This window comes from Taeniopygia guttata, chromosome 3 (genome assembly GCF_048771995.1).
Source record: "Taeniopygia guttata chromosome 3, bTaeGut7.mat, whole genome shotgun sequence".
NCBI lineage: Eukaryota > Metazoa > Chordata > Aves > Passeriformes > Estrildidae > Taeniopygia > Taeniopygia guttata.
Window position 1 is genome coordinate 30,784,297 of NC_133027.1, and position 18,646 is coordinate 30,802,942.

The 18,646-nt window shown below is 42.7% G+C and overlaps 1 protein-coding gene across 4 annotated transcripts in view; it reads left to right on the forward strand.

Annotated features, from left to right (window-relative positions):
- Positions 1–1,395: 1,395 nt before the first annotated feature.
- SMAP1 (small ArfGAP 1) overlaps positions 1,396–18,646 on the forward strand; it is a 90,067-nt gene continuing 72,816 nt past the window's right edge. For all 4 annotated transcript variants that reach the window (XM_030267393.4, XM_072926526.1, XM_072926527.1 and 1 more), the window contains exon 1: positions 1,396–1,628. In XM_030267393.4, the coding sequence (XP_030123253.4) occupies positions 1,511–1,628 (118 nt within the window). In that variant the 5' untranslated portion in view covers positions 1,396–1,510. The remainder of the gene's footprint in view (positions 1,629–18,646) is intronic.

Below are 18,646 nucleotides of genomic sequence, written 5' to 3' on the forward strand. Positions count from 1 at the left end.
AAGTCTCTAGGCAAGGGCTGATGGCAAATATCAGGATAGAGTATCATTTGTGTTACATACCTTCTGCTGTAGCTAGTCTTTGTATTTTGGCACTGTAAGCCACTCTGCTGTGCCATTCTACATTTCTGATTTAAACGTTTAATGCCTGCTCTGAGTAGGATGCTAAACCATCTATCGAATTATGTATTTATACCAGATTCTCATTTTGAAACCTCATAGCCAGTAACTCACTGGCCAGGAGACTCACACTGTACAGGCAGACCTTAACTCTCTGTTTAAGGGAAATCTAAACACATTTTCCCATGTCAGGTGCTAGTTTAACTCCTAATTAACTTAACGTGTAGTATTTTCATCAACTGTATTTAATTCACTGTTGTCTCTGAGAAAGACACAAGAGAATGATTCAGTAATTTAGTGGCTGAGAGGGAAAAGACCTGAATTTCCATCTGCCTCACACAAGCATTTTAAAGGCTATATATAGGCTTTAGCTCTTTCCAGAAGGGTTGGATTAAAGGCAAAAAAAATGCAGCAAGCTGGAACTGATCTGACAAAAAGGATGTTACTGGTGAACAGACTCTGTAACAGAGAGCTCAGCAGCAGCAAAGGGACCTGATACAAAACGAAGGAAGGGAACAACAGCGACATGGCATTTTGAGGGGCAAAATGTAGAGGTGCAGTCTTGGTCCCAGAAGATGGCTGTGCTTTTCTGCAGGTGCTTTGGATCCCAGTCTGACTTCCCCAGAGCAACTCACCACGTACACAAGGGTGGAAAAGCACCAGATTCCTCATTGCAAGGTCTCTGCCGCCTGTAAAGCTTTATTTCAGCCAGAAACACGTACTGTTGGAGAAAGTTCAGAGGGCGAGTTCCGGCTACGGCAGAGTCCATTCAATCAAAAGGCTGTAAGAGCTTTTTCTCCGCCAGCAGTGGCCTGGAGAAAGAGACAACCGTCCCGAGGACACAGGGTTCCCGGTCTCATAGCACTGGCAGATCCCTTGGCTGTGCTTTGGGGTATTTGGTAACTACAAGGACCGAGGTGTGTTTGGGGTACTGACACAGCACAGGGCCGCGGGCACCCCCCGCGGCCTCTCCCCTCAGGGCGGGGCGGCGCGCGCACAGGTGCGGCGGCTCGCGCCGGGCCCCGCCCTTGCCCCGGGCACCACCTGGGGGCGGGGTCACCGCCGGCGGATGGATACATCACCTGTGGTGGCCGCGGTCCCCTTGTGCCCGGGCACCGCTCCGTGCCCTTCTAAAGACAGGACGGCGTTTTCCCTCTTGGGGAAGCGCCGCGCAGGGGCGACATCGCTGCGCGGCCTTAGGGACCCGGCGGACTATTTGTCACCGCTGGAATAAGGGACGGTCGCGGCCGGGATGGGCGTGTGCGCGCGCGCTGTCCCGGTAGCGGGAGGGAGGGAGGCGGAGGCGTCCGCAAATAGTTCCGGTTGAGGAAGTCGGCAATCGCGGCCGCCGGTTCCCGTGGCCGCGCCAGGGCAGGAGCGCTCCGGCCCCGCCATGGCCACCCGCTCCTGCCGGGAGAAGGCGCAGAAGCAGAACGAGCAGCACCAGGCCATCCTGGCCAAGCTGCTGCGGGAGGAGGACAACAAGTACTGCGCGGACTGCGAGGCCAAGGGTACGCGGGGCGGGGGGCCCGGCCCGGGCGCGGCGCGGCCCCGGCGGGTCCCGGCTCGGGGCGGCTGCGGGCCGGCTCGGGGCCGCGCCACGTCCGCAGGGCGGTGGGACCGGCGGGCGGCTCCTCCCGACAGCGGGCCCGGGGGCGGCAGCGGGGCCGGGCTCGGGGCAGACAGACAGCCTGACCTTTCCGTGAGAGCCGCTCCTCCATGGGCTGGGCTGCAGCCGCCTTGTCCTCCAGCCAGGAGCCCCCAGCCGGGCTTTATGCAATGACTGGCCCAGCCCTTTCCTGAAGTTTCACAGCCGCGTCCGCTTCCTGCGCTACCAGGTATCGATCTGGAGCGGGCTGTGGCCTTCGGGAAGGGACTGGCCGATGCCGGGGTAGATGCCAGATGAGTTGAATGTCGAGTGTCCAAAACAATATACCCCGCCTTGCTGACTCAGTCAGAATGCCAGGCTCTGTGAATCTGGATGTCTGAGTCTGGTTAAATGTGTCACAGATGTGGCTTTGGGGATGAATGGAATTTTAAAGATTATATCACTGGCAAATCTTACAGTGCTTTAGTCTATATTTTTTTCCTTCACAAAAGTGTATATATATATATATATTTGTATTTACCATGGGTTCTGTTGCTTTCAAATGGAAAATTGTAGCACATCCCTCTTTCATCCAGAGTCAGTTTATTAAGATTGTTATGTAGGGTGGCTGCACAGTAAGTTATTAAGTCTATGCTTCCTGAATAACAATTGGGAGTTCACACTGTATGATTAATGCCAGAGCTGCCTTGTTCAGTCCTTCTCCACATAAAGTGGGTGTGAAGTGTGAGTGAGCTTCATTTGAGCAACCAGAAATGGCGCTGTGTTTGTAAATTCTCTTCCCATCTGTGTGTGCTGCTATTTTTCACTGTGCATCCAAGTCCTGTCGTGCACAATCAGAGAGAAGACTGTACTGTCCTACTATAAACTCTTAGAAGTACATGATATGGATTATACCAAAGATAATGGGTCTTTATATTTTGTAAATAATTCTGCCTAACCATTTCCTAACACAGCTCCTCTTGCCCCATGACAATTGGTTACCATGTAAATGACTCTTTGTAACCAGTGACTTTCTGGCAAAAGCTCATTTTTATATTTTATGTGTTATTGGCACTCTGTATTTCCGTGCTGAATGCTGCTTGGTCCTGCTTGCTGATACATATATAAGTTGTTACGTAGCATTGACCTGAGGGCTGTGTTGCTCAATATTGGAGTCCAGAATTCTCTGATTAATTGTCCTGTCTTCAGAGTTTTCTCCTAACTCTTGCTCAGTCAAAACGTTTGTGTGTCTCTGTAGCCCTCAGTGCTCAGTATCTTTTGCCCTTTCAATTCAGCAGTGCTGACACTTTCAGTTTCCTTTTCATTATATTTGTGTTTATTGGTGGTTTTATTCACTGTTCTTTTCTTTGGTGCTTTCTTTTGTAAGATCAAGCTTTGGTGTATCTTAATTTTTTTTTTTTTCCTGTTCAGGTTCTGGAGGACCTACCAATATCTTGACCAGGCTGTCTTCCGCTAGTACATATTCATTCAGTTTTCAAATTTCTAGTAGACTCTTTTACTTAGAGTAAAAACATACTAAAATCTGATGGCACTTTTGAAAGCTTCTTGCTTTTCTCTTTTGCTGTCTCTCTGTATGCCAGAAGCATGGCTTGCTTTCACCCTGGCCCCAGGAAAGCTGGCATGAAAATACTGGGTGACGCAATGTGAGGGACTTGTGGTTTGGTGGTTTCTTTTTATTTATTCTATTCTTCCCTTCAAGTTTAATTTGCATTTACTTCATCCTGTTTTAGCAATTTTTATTTTAAATCTTGTATCATATTAGCTTTATAGTGCTGACTTTGCCTGTACTGTGTATGTTTGGGGTTTTTTTATAGTTGGAAGGAGGAGTGTGGAATGATAAACTTGCTTTAGTTGCAGCTCTTCTGAAGGCACTTGACTGAGATGTGCCCATATATACATACAGTTTGTGATGATGTCTTACTTGAAGTTTAGGCAGTTTCCTTCTGGGAAGGAGCATTGTGGGAACAATGTTGAGATGCTTCCATTGTACCCCGAAGTCTAGATTTTTGTATACTTCCAGGAGACAGCTCAGCATGTCACTGTGGATTCTTGCTCAAAGGCTGCAGCCAGCTGTTTTTTCCTAATGTGTTTCATGTTTAATCCATGGTGTTTGAGTGCTCATGATTTGCTGCTGTCTGGCAAAGCTGTAGTTTTGCTAGTCCAGGAATGCAGGGCTGTCTGAGGCAGCGGCTATTAACGTGGCTCTGTTAGCTAACCAGAGCCTGCCCGCTGTCTGGCATTTCCCAGCCTGTGAGGTCTCCTTCACCTCTTCCAACACTAACAGCATCCCTTTCATCTCTAGTCGTGTTTGTTATTAGTCTGGAGTTCCCTATGGTCTGTTCCACTGGAGAGCCTCTTCATACTGGATTCTGCAGAAATTAACATGAAGCTATTTGTCATTAACATGACAAAATGTTAAGGACTTCTCTTGTGTCAGTCCTAGTTCATAATGTCTTTAGTTTTCTTAATGTAATGTATTCTTTTTTCTTTGCAGTGTTGTCCGCTTTAGTTTCTGTTACTTTCCTCTTGTGTGAGCTTGGCTCCTTTGTCTGTCCTCCTTTCTGCTGCTCAGTAGGACCCTCCAAGTTCTGTGTTTTGTTTCTTTTTCTTGGTCACCTAATTGTGGGGTAACATCTTCATGATTAACTCCAGTTGTTTTAGCTGAGTTGCAGTTGTCTTGGATCTTATTCTGGCAGTACTTAAAAACATTGTTTTCAGTATAGTCTTTCAGATAGCTGTCAGTTCAGCATGAGCTGAACTAATTCCTTTCTCTCACCCAAGGTATTACAGTATCTCTTAAATCTGAAGTATTATATTTACCCTGGGCTTATTTTCAGATAGTCACATCCAAAGGTTGTGGAAATCTTGCAGATTAGACTTGTATATCTAACTGCTATTCTTTGAGGCTCTGAGAATTCTTAAGTAGCTAGACATAATTGAAAATCTTAGAAATATCCTTTTGACCCTAAAAAATGTAATCTGGTCCTGTTAGCATATTTACTACTCATTACTTTCATGCATCTACTGAAATGCTGCTATTGAACTCTTCCTTCATAGCAATAAGGCTTTTCTGCTGGCTTTTACTTCTTGCATCTAAAAGGTGATATTGGCTCCCGCTACCATCCTGTCACTCCTGAGTTACTGAGTTAGCTTTCCTTGCCCATGTATAGGACTGCCATATGCATTGCTTGCAAAGAAGTTTGAAGCATGCATCTTTCCAGTATTTATTGCATGCTTGCTCTGTGTAAGAATTAGAAAAGTTATTGGTCATCCTCAAAATAATCTTTCTGTCACTAGCAGTGGTCTCATATCAAGAATAAATCCGTCCTTTGATTTGTGGTCTGCTTCTTCAAGTGTGAGGTATGCAGATACATTGGATGGCTTTGTAAGGTGAAGAATACAGCTGAGGGCACATCTGTCAGAGTAGCATGAAGTAATAATTAGGATTGCTGACCCTAACAACAGTTTCTAGAAGTGATTTTTATTCTGTATTTGCCTTTGCCTTTTACCTGTTTAAATAGCTGTTATGAATCTGACTGTTGCTGCTAAAATGTGTTGGAAACTACCTGGTTTAGGGCCATATGGAAGTTACCATATGTCACCTTCAAATTGTAAATCTTACGTCTGTCAGAAAGGCTAGATGATACTTCTGTGGGGAAGAAACCTGAAAATTAAAGGTTCTGAAACTGTCTTTGCAATCACTGAGACTTTTGAAAGAGTGAGGAGCCTGGGATGACATTTGACAAGGCAGTTTTTGGTTGTGTACTGTCAGTTCTTTACATCCCAATCTGAACAACTGTGTGCATATGGCAATAGATGTCTTCCCAGTGTTACATTACTGGGGAGAAGTTACACTACTGTTTCTGATACTTGTAGGAAATAGTCGGGTATGTTGACAGTAGCTTAAGCCACCCTGAAGTTTTGAAAGAGAGGCAACTGGAATGCCTTTGTGATCCTTTTGTTTGTATAACTAAGTAAAGCTGGCAGGAATTGGAAGGATGTAGGAGAAGCTGTATCACGTACGTAGACTATGCTGAAAGCTATTGTAGAGCATTTTAATTTTTCTTACTTTTCATTGTAGAGGGAGGATAATGCATTTTTTAAATTGTTGTCTCAATCCTGATATTTGAATCCCTTAAGCAATGACACCTCTTAGAAATCTGAAATGAAGCCCAAATAAATCAAGCTGTTAACATCAGTCAGGGACCCTTTGATTACAGGGGCTATAATTTGCTATTTCTGTGTAGTTAGTACCTGCTTACAACATGCTAGAAGTCTCCTAGACTTGTGTTCTTACTGCTTGACAGCAAGGCTGGTGTTAGGATGCTGAAATTAAATACTGAATCAAGTACTTAGAAGTTGAGGTGTGTGATGAAGCACAAAAGGAGATTAGTTTCAAACATCATTAGGAACAGTAATCAGAGTCTTATGCTCCCCATTTACAGAGGCAGTCATGCTAGACCAAGTCTGATGGCCTTCAGTTTACAGACTTACTTGCTTAGATGGACAGTCCTTCGATTCTGCTGAATATCTTGTCTCCTTCTAAGAAAAAACAATGTGAATGTTCTCTTTGAGCTGAGAGCTGTCTGAGCTGTTGCCTCAGACAGAATATACCTTTTCTGTCTGTTATGCTTGTATTTGGATGCTGTCTTTAATACCAATGGATTCACTATTAAATCTGGAAATTCATCTCCCTGTCAAGAAATCAATTACCTGATCTGTCAACTGCTTCAGATTTTTTGTAAACTGTAATCAAGTTAAAATAACATAATTGGAAACTTTCAGACCTTGGTGTAAACAATTGTAGATGTTCTGGGCCTTCAGAAAAGGTGAATAAGTTTCTGGATCAGAAGGAAGTGTTCTGGGTTTCTTGGGTTTTTTTTGGTTTTTTGGGCTTTTTTAAATGTTTACTTACTTCATGCTTGATAGTGTTTGAAGCCTGTTTAAATGATCTGTTACCAATATCTTAGCACAGTGACACTGTTGCTTGTTCAACCAGATTAAAATTGGTTAGAATATTAATGAAAATACTTTTCAGTATTTATAGCTGTACTGTACAGTCACTGAATATCTGTATGTGACTGAAGACTTGGCCTTCTGTCTTAAGAGTAGCAGGTACAGACACTTGGGAGTGTGGAGAGAGACTCAGCAGGAAAGATTGTGGTACTAATGTTTGTGTAGCTAGAACTTAAAGTTAACTTCCCTAACAACTAACCAATCCCAAGTATGGCGTCTCTTAGCAGTGAGGGAGAAAAGAAATACAGTGTAAGTAAGGGGGCAATTTAGCTATGGAAAAAATCGGAATATCCCAGAAATGTTTACAGATGTTCAGACTCCTTTGAGTAGACATTCAAGTCTTGCATATGATCTCTTCTGTGGCTAGGAGACCAACTTAAACATTTGTGTATGATTGTCACTTTTTGTGAAGCCGCTTTGCCGTTTGCCTGTTTGATGTCTGTTCTTTTAACTGTCTTAATCTTGCCTGTATCCTTTAATGGAGAGTATACTTCTTTCTCAAGCAGATGGATAACTCTTACAGCTCACTGCCGTCAGCTTGTGCAAGGCATCAGTTTTTGCCTCACTGTCAGTGTAAGAAAGCTTTGTGACAGCTCATTGACAGAGCTCACACTAGGGCAAGGCCCTGGCTGCTGTAACTCCTCAGGTGAAAATATTTCCTGTCTTCCTCCTCAGGTGGAGAAACCCCTGGGAGTACACTAGGGGTAGTAGAACACAGTTGGACTATGCTGGAGGTCAGTTTCACACCTCATCTCTACTGCAGCTTCTAGCCCTATATTGAAGTTCAAACACAAAGTACTAGCTTACTAGTAGCTGATTTTGCTGTATGAATATTCTGTACCAGTTGTTGCAAACAGCAGATGTTACTGCAGGTCACTCAGATTAAGAAATTGCTGGTGTTTCTTTGTGTTTTTCTGTTGCAGGGTTCACATTATCCCAAGATAAGCTTGGGAAGGATCATGTGAGTGTAACAGACTGGAACATGAATTGACAGATACAGCTGGAGGTCTCTGGCTCTCCAGTGAGGAGCCACTATTCCTTATCCTTCCATAAGGAATAATGAAGGCAAAGCATTTTGATTCAGGGTTGTTCTTACTTAAGCTTAGTAAATGAAATTATATATCTTGAACTCTAATAATAGTAAGGAACTGTATCACTAGAAGTCCTAGTGATAATCTGGTACTTAGCTGGTAGTTTTCTGGCCTTTTTGTCAAAGACAGTGCCTTCAGAGACTCTTAGGGACCAGAAACTCACTTTAGTCTCTCTTGTGGCTATATAACCATGATTTTTTTCTTCATTTTCTACTACTAAATAAAACTACCTCAGTGCTCTCGTTCAGTGTGCTTTTAACCTGTTGCTGACACTGGTTGGATGAGACTGAAACTTAGGAATTTGTTGCTGTTGCAGCCCTGAGAAGAATAATTGCTTCCCCCAAGAACAGAGCCTTAAGAGACCTCATTTAATGGGAACAAAGTATGGCAGCTTCAGCTTAGGACTTCTGAATGGGATGTTGCAGTGTTGGGTGGCACTAGCAGCCCATGAAAGGAAGGGTCTTGTTTCCATCTCCTGACTCTTACAGTGCAGAAAAATATTTTCAAATAAGTCACAGGAAAAATGTTTAGCTTGTAATAGAATTGGATTAGTTGCAAAGTTGAAGGATTTTTTTCCTGTAGTGGATGCAATTTCTGTTCTTCAGGACTTTAACTTGACTGTGTGAGACCCAGAGCAGCATGATTTAACTTTGAACTTAGCATTGCTTTGACAATAGGCCAGACTAGGTAACCTCCAGAGATTCCTCTCAACCTAATTATTTCTGTGACTACTAATAGAAATATTTCTGGGACTTCTTATTTTTATTGTGTTGCAAAACTTTAGATTCTCTGAGGTGTATTGCACCTCATGCTGATGCAGAAATCCTTATGTGCTTAGTTTGCTACCCTATGTTCAGAAGTTATTGGCAGTCTAAGCTTTTTGTGTTGTGTGGACCACAAGGATGGGACAGTTCCTGAAAAGTGATCATTGCTATTGATGAGACCATGCTCTTGCCTTTTTAAGGTGCAAAACAACCCAGTTCTTTTGTTTAGGACTCCAGGTGTGGGTCTTCAAGTTGTCCTGAAGCTGCAGTTCTGTCGCCCTTCAGTGATGTAAAAGAGCTGCTTCTGCAGGATGCTGTTTGTACCACTTGGTCTTTGCTTTGTTCCTGAATTTCCTTCTGCAGAATGGAACAATGCTGTCTTCCATCTTTGTTCTGAATGCTATAAAGAAGAAAGAGCAACTGTGCTGCAGGCTGTATCATGTCCTTGTAGGTGATACAGAGGAAGCAATTAGACATATCTATGTGATAAGCAGATTTTTAGGGAGGTACCCTTTCCTGGAAAGGTGACTCCCTTTTTAATGCATGTATCCTATAGGATATAAGAGAGTCATTTATCAGACATTACTCAGGGAGTAGTCAGCAGTTGATTTAGCTCAGGTGTCACATTGTCTTAGACTGGCTCCAAAAGGTTCATTTGAGCATGATTCAGCTTTACTTAAAGAACTCTGGTGCTTCACAGTGTCTCTTGTGGCCACAACTAAATTCTCTTAGACATAATGATTTTCCCTTGTGGACAGGTAAAGTTGTTCAGTGATACCTTATTTTCATGTTGAGGTGATTTTGAAGAGTTAGGCTGATGAACCAATGACTAGTTAAATCAGTCTTCAATGTACTGTCAGCAAGTTGTTTGCAGGTATTATGGCAGAGTAAAATGATTTTTATTGGCATTGCTGAGTGGGATAGCTCACAGCTGGAGGTCTGTAATGGGTAAGTACAGGGGCTTAGGAAGGGCAGACTGGGATGGTGGTAAAGGGGAGTTGCTGTTTGCTGTGAGAGCAGTGGGGCTGCCTGCAGCTTTACCTGGAGATGGGTGAGCCAGTTGAGAGTTTATGGGTCAGGAGTAGTAATGAGGATTTCCTCAGACAGCACAAGCCTAATGTTCACAGGCTTTCTTGCTTGTAGGGTACTTGTACCATACTTTTTTTTTCTGGGGAGAAAGCACAGCAGGGAATAAGTAATCAAGGAAGCTTCTGCCATGCATTGATGCCCATATCTCAATACAAGTGGTTGGGGACCTGTTTCTTGCAAACAAGCAATGACAGGTTGAGGATGTAAAGGTTAGGATTAGTCTTGGCTGCAGTGGTCATGAGGTAGAAGAGTTCGGGATCTGAATTGCAGACAGCAAAGCAAAGAGTAGGATTACAGCCATAACCATCAGAAAGGAAGATTTTCTTCCATTCAAGGATCTTCTTGGAAGAATCGTTTGGAACATGGTTCTGAGCAGAGAGAGCCAGGAAAGCTGGTTGACTACTTCTTTAAGCTCTGGTGTGGCATATTGCAATGAATAGGAAATGGTACAAAGGCACCAGGGGTGCTGCTTGAATGAATGAGGAGCTTCTGAAAAAGCTCAGACACAAAAAGAAAGCATATAACCCTGTGGAAGCAGAAACATGTTGGCCCAGGGAGAGCCTGGAGACATCATCCAAGCATGCAAATGTGTCCAGCTGAGAAAGCCAATGTCCATGTGGAGTTTAATGCCAAGGTTCATGTGAATGGCAACACGGGAGGTATTTACAGATAACTGGCAGAAAAAAGAATGGAGAAAATGTAGACCTGCTGCTGAATGGGGCAGGGAACTGCTCATAAGGGATGTGGAAACAACTGAGACATTCAACGTCGTCTTCACTTTGTTATTTACTAGTTAGACTTTTTTTTCAGTGATTCTGGGCAAGGAAAGTATACTCTCAGTAGAGAAGGATCAGGTTTGGGATCACTTGTAGAAATTGGATGTACACATTCTGTGGGCTCTGATAGGATGCAGCCAGGAGTGAGACGGGGTAGCCAAGGTAATTTTGTGGTGACTCTCATTAACTAAGGTCATGGTGACTGTGGGAGTGGGTTTTGGGAACTGAACTCAAGCAGATCTCTTACTATCTCTGAAGAGAGCAAGAAGGAATGTCTAAGGAACTGCAAGCCAGTCAGCTTTGCCTCTGTTCCTGGAAAAGTGACAGACCAAATAATCCTGAAAACACATGAAGAAAAATGATGGGCAGTAGTGTGGATTGATCAAGGGGCTGTAATGTGTGACCAACCTGAAAACAGCCTTCCACACTGAACTGAGAAAGATGACTGGCTACTTGGATGAGAATGATGTGTGTTTTCTTACCTTGACCTTTCATGAGGCTTTATAAACTGTCTTGTAACTTCTTTGATGAGCTGATGAAATGCTTTCTGGATAAAGACACAGTGAGGTGGATTGCAAATAGCTTAGAGGCTGAAATGCCAGGCTCAAGGTGGTGATCAACATCCTAAAGTGGAGCAGGAGGCCAGTCCCTTTTAGTGTAGCTCATAGATTGTTATTGAGGCCAGCACTGTTTAACATCTTCATTAATAACCTGTGTGACTGGATAGACCCCTCCCTTGGCAAACATGGATGGGCTACAAGACTCGGAGGAGTGGTTGATAAACCAGATGGATGTGCTGCTGCTCCGGAGCAGGCAAGTGAACAAGTGGAAGAAATGAATGCAAAGCTCTGTCCCTAGGGGGTGTTGGCAGTGCAGAAGAAATGCTGTGGATCAAAAATTGGTTATGAATCAGTAATACACCCTTGCCACAAAGAAGGCAATCAACATCTTGGACTGAAATTTCCAGAAGAGAGTGGTCAGTGTGTGGGTCTAAGGAGATCCTTTCCTCAGCACTGGTGAGACGGCGTCTGTAGTGCTGTGCTGTTCTGGGCTCCACGAAGAAACAGGGACAGACTGGAGCAAACCTAGCAAAGTGGCATGAAGGGGAGGGTCAGTGTGCCTTACAGTCAAGTAGAGGCTGAGAGCACTGAGGATGTTTAACCTGGAGGAGAGAAGACTGCTGAGGGATTCTTATGCATGTATATAATAAATACCTGGTGACAGAAAGTAAAGGTGATGGAGGCAGACTTGTCTCTGATATCTAGTGATAGGACCAATAGGCAATGAATGCAAATTAAAACACAGACTATCCCACTGAAAGATAAGGTTTTTTGTTGTTGTTTTGTGGTGGTTTTTGGTTTGTTTTGTTGGTTTTTTATTATTTCTGTTTGTTTTTTTTTTTTTTTTTTAATTTTTCCTCTAGGATCAGATTACCTGGAGAGGCTGTGGAGCATGGAATGTAGAAGTCCCAGAAATCTGGCAGGGAACAGCCATAAGCAACCTGCTGTGTTTTCTGTGCTCTGAGCAAAAAGGCTTGGACTAGCTCATCTTCCAGGGTTCTTTCCAGTCTCTGCTACTTCAGATCCCTTTCAGTTGTTGTATCACTTACAAGCTGATATGGAGTGCCACTGCAGATACCATGTAATTTATTTCCTCTTTCTCCCCAGTGTGCAAGTATCAGTCTAGGTCAACTCAAAGTAAATTATTTGTTTAAAGTTGAAGTCCTTTATGAGAAAGTGATTAAACAGTAGTAAGGACAGACTGTAGTAGAGCTTTGAGTTGTCAATTCAGAAATCTTGCTGTTGTTTGTGCATCCAGAGACAAAAAAAAAGTTCAAATCTGGCCATTTAAAACAACTGGGAATTGAGATGCTATGGTAAAAGGGTTACTCATATAGTGCATTTGACTGAAATGTTTAAGTCTAGCTAGGAGAATACCTTCACAACTTCAACTGCTCTGTGGAGCTGGTAGAAAGAAAGTTACTTAGAGCTAGTGTTCCTTGTGTCAGAAATTTTTCTCTGGATCTTAAAACTAGTGGTTTTTACTCCATGTTATGACTAACAACAATTTCCTCTGGAAGACTGAGGCAAAAAAGATTCTACAGATCTACAAAAGAGCCTACAGATTCCTGTTTTTCTTCCATTCTGGTCTCCTATTTGATTGTTTGCTGAGAGCTTGAGCAATATAAGTTCTCTTAACATTTTTCTCTTGAATGGCTTCACAAAAATCCATTCAAACAAAACTGCTTTATTGTCTTAGTGATAACATGACAAATTTAAAATTTGAACAGATATCTACTTATATTCATCTTTGTTTACCTAGTTATATTCATCTTTGTTTACAGTAGACTCTGATTATATGATATACTGCTAGCTCCTGCTTATCTTCCACTGTCTTGTCTTGATCACTTGTTGCTTTCCATTTTATGGAAAGCTTGTATGTCTGAGTACATATTCTCAAGGAGCTCCTGCCCAGTGCAATGAAACAACCCAATTAAGAGAACCCAAGTTCTTGCCTTGTTTCCTGCTTATCCAAAATACTGATGAGATTTGTCTTCCTCTGACCAAAGAAGCCAGATGCTTTTCTGCTTTGAAGTAATGATCTAAAGAGGAGGAAGAACTTGGAGGAACAGAGAGCATTATTGTGCTGCAAGTCTGTGGTAGATGTGAATATAGGGAGTGCTGATATTGTATCTTAAGGGTTTGTGACAAATCTTGTGGGGGAAGCTGATCTGTGTGGTTTTTGTGTTCCGCCTGTCTCAGTCTTAAACTGTCAATTTCCTCTTTCCTCTATTCAGGAAAGGTGTCTGTTTCCAGTAGATGATGGAGGAAAAAGAGGTAGAGGCTGTATCTCAGTGCCTGCCACAGCGGAGCTGTGGACAGCCATGTGTGATAGTTGGAGGCAATGTTGCCAAGCAACTGACTTTGCAGGTGTGATTTGGTAAAGGAGCAGTTCTTTCTCTAAAAGCTGTGTCAGGCTATGATTTTGTGTTTAAAAAAGAAAAAAAATGGAGTAGGTAACTTTCTCTCTTGCATGGATGAGAAAAGGAATACAATATTCCACATTCAGCTACTAATTGTTATAGAAGGATCTAGTGTATTTTTGCTGAAGCCTTTGAATGGAAATGAATACTTTTTCATAAATAAAGGACTTCATTGGTAGGATTAAAGGCAGTAGTAGTCCTATAAGAAATTGAGCAAAAGACAATGGAAGTAATTAATCATGTAACCTGGTATTTCTGAATGCTGCCGAACTTGCACGTGGATTCAAAACATGGCAGTAAGGGACAATCAGGAATGAATGATTATTTGAAATAAGCTCCTGGCAATGTGTACTGAAGTAATTTGGGTTTAAATTTGTTATTCATAACAATTTATAGACGCAACCAATGTATTGATAAGAAATGATGCTTTTATAGTATAGGGACTGATTGTCCCATTAAGGTGTTTATATATGGGGTATTTGTTCAGTTGCCTGTAGAATGATATAAATATCCCTTTAAACATGGCAAATGCCGCACTTTATGTGCACTCTTTAGATCTTCTGAGGAAGTGTATTTGCGCACTTAAGCAGGGGTGAAACCAAAGGGGCATTTCAGTACGACACTGAGTGCAGGCTTTTTGGTCTTTGTTCTCATTGCCGAGTGATACCTGGGTTATCCTCAAAATTAAATGCATTGAGCTGCTGTACTGGTGTTGTCTGAGGAGGGGACCTTTCCATAGCAGCACTCATGGTGCTGTGTGTTGATGTTGATGACATACCAGTGTTTCAGCTGGTGCTGAGCAGTGCAAGTGCAGCACCAAGGCTGTCTCTTCAGCCTCCCCCCAAAGGCCACTGGGCTCGAGATGGGTGAAAATGTGTGAGGGGACGTAGCCAGGACAGCTGACCCAAACAAAACTAAGGAATAGGCTGTAACAAGTGACAAAGTAAAAGCTAAGTGGAAGCAGAGGAATGGGCAGGTTTTGTTGCTAGGGTGTTTCTCTTCCAGAGAAACCAACTGTATACTGACACCTCACTTCCTGGGAAGTGGAGATCATCTGCTGATAGAATAAATATTTTTCTTCTTATTACTGCACATGGTCTTTGCTTTTCTTTATTAAACTGCCTTTATCTTGACCCATGGGGGCTTTTATCTTTTCTCCTCTTTGGTGGGTGATTGATGACCAGACAAGATTTATTCACCAAAACCGCTGAGAGTTTCTTGTGTGTTCTAAGTACAAAGAAACTGTCATTCTCATTAACCAAGACTGTGAAGCCTTGCTTCCATTTTCTAGGCGATCTGCAGCATAGAGCAAGCAACTTTTGAAAGAAGTGATGCTAAATACCCCTTGACACTTGTCTTTTTCACTGCAATTTCTGTGGAGTTTGGGTGTTCATGGAGTCCTTGCTTTAGAAAGGTTACTCCAAAAATATATTTATGGAATGAAAGGATTCTGTCAAATGTTTGGTCTTAAGTGAAAATTTGAAAAATACAACAGATCCAAGATATCGTGCCTGAGAGGCTTGAGGCGTTTTGAGAGCACTTTTGGAGAACTGATAGCTTCTCACGCAGTCTTAATCCTGCTTTGAACTCATACTCACGGGTCTGTATTGACGACTGCTGTGGTATTGTATTCTATTTCTTTTCTGGTACCTGAAGAAAATGATATTTTGAGGAAAAATACTGTACAGCTACAGCTTATTTTCTACACAAAATACAGATCACTTTGGAAAAACAACTTGCACGAAAAACCATCCCAACTTTCTCTCCCTTTTCTGAAATGCGAATCCACTTAAATCAGCTGTGAAGAACACTACTTAAAAGTAAATTTGTTCTTTCCTTTCTCAGTCACATGTAGCTGATATAATGATGTCTGAATATTGATGCTTCTGTCATGCTGGAATGTTTAACTGTGTTAGTTTGAATTATATTTAATTTAGTATCATCATACAGGGGACTAACATAGTTGTAGGAAGCAAGAAGATGCCTTTAGAAAAATGCAAAGCACATTTAGGCCTTGAATGTGTGGCATGATGCATTTGAATTGGATATAAATAAACTACTTTGTGGTTTAACAAATTTTCAAGCAGTGGACTGAGCTTTTCCTCAAAGAGTTGGTGAAACATACCTTAGAGCTGTTCAAAACAACTGAACAAAGCCCTAAACAGCATGATCTAGTTGTTCAAAACAACTGAACAAAGCCCTAAGCAGCATGATCTAATTAGATCTGATTGAAACATCAAGTTAATCTAAGTGACCTCAGGAAGTCCATTTATGCCTAGATTATAGTCTTTTGTTCACTGACTGAGGAAATACCTAAGTTAAGACCCGCTCTTTAAAAGATATATCTCACAGAGCATAGATATCTTCTGTTGTGTGCATTGGCTTAAACCTAAATTCAGGGGGAGGTATTGAAGCACTCCAAGATGTGATCCATTTGCTGAGACTTGGGCAGAATGTAGTATTTGGTTGTAGCTACCCTGACATGCAGGTCCTGGGCATTTGTAGGAAGGGTTTGTGTCTATGACACTGGAGCTTCAAGTGGAGAAAAGGTGTGATTTTGCCTGTCCTCTTCAGCCTATTGTTTTCCCCTGGTCTTCTCTTAATTTAGTACCCTGAGCTCCACTGAAAGTTCTGCTCTGAAGATTGATAATATCATTACAGTAAACTCGGGGGTCAGACCATTTGTGAGGTAGGCTGTTCCTGAGAACTGTGGTATATTAGTGTTTGACGGTGGGTCAATAAGTTCTCTGTAGGTAAGACAGCTGAATGGTGCAGCCTAAAAATCTACTTGATCTGATCTACATAACCTGAAGAGGAAGTGAGACAGTATGTAGAGGAGGAATGTAGATTAATGTCTGCAGTGAATGTAGATGTCAGTGGGATGGCAGAGGGATTCAGAAGAGCAAGAGGGAGAAAACTCATGGGTTGATATAAAGACAGGTAAAGCAAAAGCTGTGCCCACAAGAAAAGCAATATAAGGAATTAATTCACTACTTAGCATCAGCAGGTGGGTGTTCAGCCTTCTCCTGGAAAGCAGGGTTCCGTCACATGTAGCAGTTATGTAGCTACTTACTCCAAATGTCTCTCCTTTTTCCTTCTTATTCCAGCTTTTATTGCTGAGCACAGTGCTGTATGTAATGCCCCTTTGTTTAGATGGGGTCAGATGTCTCAGCTGTGTCCCCTTCTGGCCTCTTGCCCACCTCCAGCCTCCTTACTGGCTGGACAGTTTGAAGAGCAGAAAAGGCTTCAATGTTTTGTAAGCACTGCTCAGCAATAGCTAAAACATTGGTGCCTTATTGACACTGTTTTGGTCACAGATACAGAACACACCACCATAGGGTTTCTATGAAGAAAATAACTTCGTCCCCACACAAACAAATAGAGTGGAGAGGCTTGGTACAAGAAACAATCTGGCTGCTCATCATATAAGTTTTCAGTGTATTTCTACTGTGTGGAGCCTGAAATTTGGCACTTTACTTTGCCTGCTTAAGGCTGCTTAAACAGGCGTACTTTTTGCTCAATATAAACTGACTGGATGGTCAGGCTCAGAGAGTGGTCCACCTGGCCACTTGAGGGATTCCCCAGGGCTTAGTCTTTGGTCCAGTCTGGTTTAATATCTCTATCAAGGATCTAGATGAGTGGCTTGAGTGCACCCTCAGTCATTTTACAGATGATACGAAGTTGGGTGGGTCTGTTGATGTGCTGAAAGGAGGCAGGAAGGCTCCACAGAGGGATCTCAACATGGGGCTCTATCCATGGGCCGAGATCAGTTGTATGAGGCTCAACAAGGCCAAAAGCTGCGTCCTGCCCTTGTGTCAACAATGCCCTGCAGTCCTAGAGGCTGGGGTAGAGTGGTTGGGAAATTGCCTGATTCAAGAGGACCTGAAGGTGCTGGTTTGACAGCAGCTGAATGTGAGCCAGGGTGTGCCCCAGTGTCCAAGAAGGCCAATGGCACCCTGGCCTGTATCAGCAATAGTGTGGCCAGCAGGACCAAGGCAGTGATTGTCCCTCCTTGCTTGGCACTGGTGGGGCTGCACCACAAATCCTGTGTGCAGTTCTGGACACAGGACACTGAGGTGCAGGAGTGAGTCTAGAGAAGGGCAGCAGAGCTGGTGAAGGGTCTGGAATGCAAGTCCTCTGAGGAGCAACTGAGGGAGCTGTGGTTGTTTAGCGTGGAGAGGAGGAGGCTCAGAGGAGCCCTAATCACTCTCTGTAATTCTCTGAAAGGAGGTAGCCGGGTGAAGGTTGGCCCTTTCTCCCAGGCAGCCAGTGACAGGACAGGAAGAAGTGGCCTCAAATTGTGCCAGTGAAGGCATAGATTAGATATTGGGGAAGATTTCTTATCTGAAAAGTTGGTCGGGCACTGGAACAGGCTGCCTAGCTCCACTGCCTGAAGCACTGAATCTTCATCCCTGGAAGTATTAAAGAACAGGCAGATGTGGTACTTGGCCATGCTTGGTTAATGGTGGACCTTTAAGATGTATTTTCCAACCTTAAAGTCTCTGATTCTATGGCTCTTGGCTAAAGAAACTTCAGTCTCTGGTTTCTCTGCATCTATTTTCAAATTTAGGTTCTTCTTGGAGGAATTAAAGGGGTATGTTTACCTTCTTTGTTACGTATAAGAAAGCACATTTCTGGAGTCACTGAGGACTGCACAGAGCTTGTGCAGTTTGTGGAGTGTTTCCTTAAGGATCTCTTCAGTTATATTTAAGGAAAAAAGGTAAAGGAAAGATAATTAATGCAATTGCTAGATAATGTCTCTGGTAGAGAAAGGTTCTTACTTTCTTTATGGCAACCAGGCTACATTATAAGCCTGTCTTGCAGACAAATCTTATGTCTGGGTTTTTTGTCATAGTTAAAGGAAGAACTTTAATTACTGACTGAAGGGTTTTTTTGAGGCAGGGGCTCATATAATCATTATCCTTTGCCTGGGTATGCAGAGGGGTTGATACATCCTAACAGTAATGTAGATTTATAAATTTCTCTTTCTTTTCAGTGATGCTTTTACTTAACGCTTAGCTATCAGCTTATGAAAACATTTTGTAAGAGCTCACTGTTGCCCATTTTCCTTTTATTTCTGCATATAGAAGGAATATAAATTGTAAACTTAAAACAGTGCTTTAGCAGTCCCTTGCTGACAAGGGAAAAATTGCAGTCAAGACCTGCTCCAGAAGCTTCCTACTAATACTGTAATATGCTAC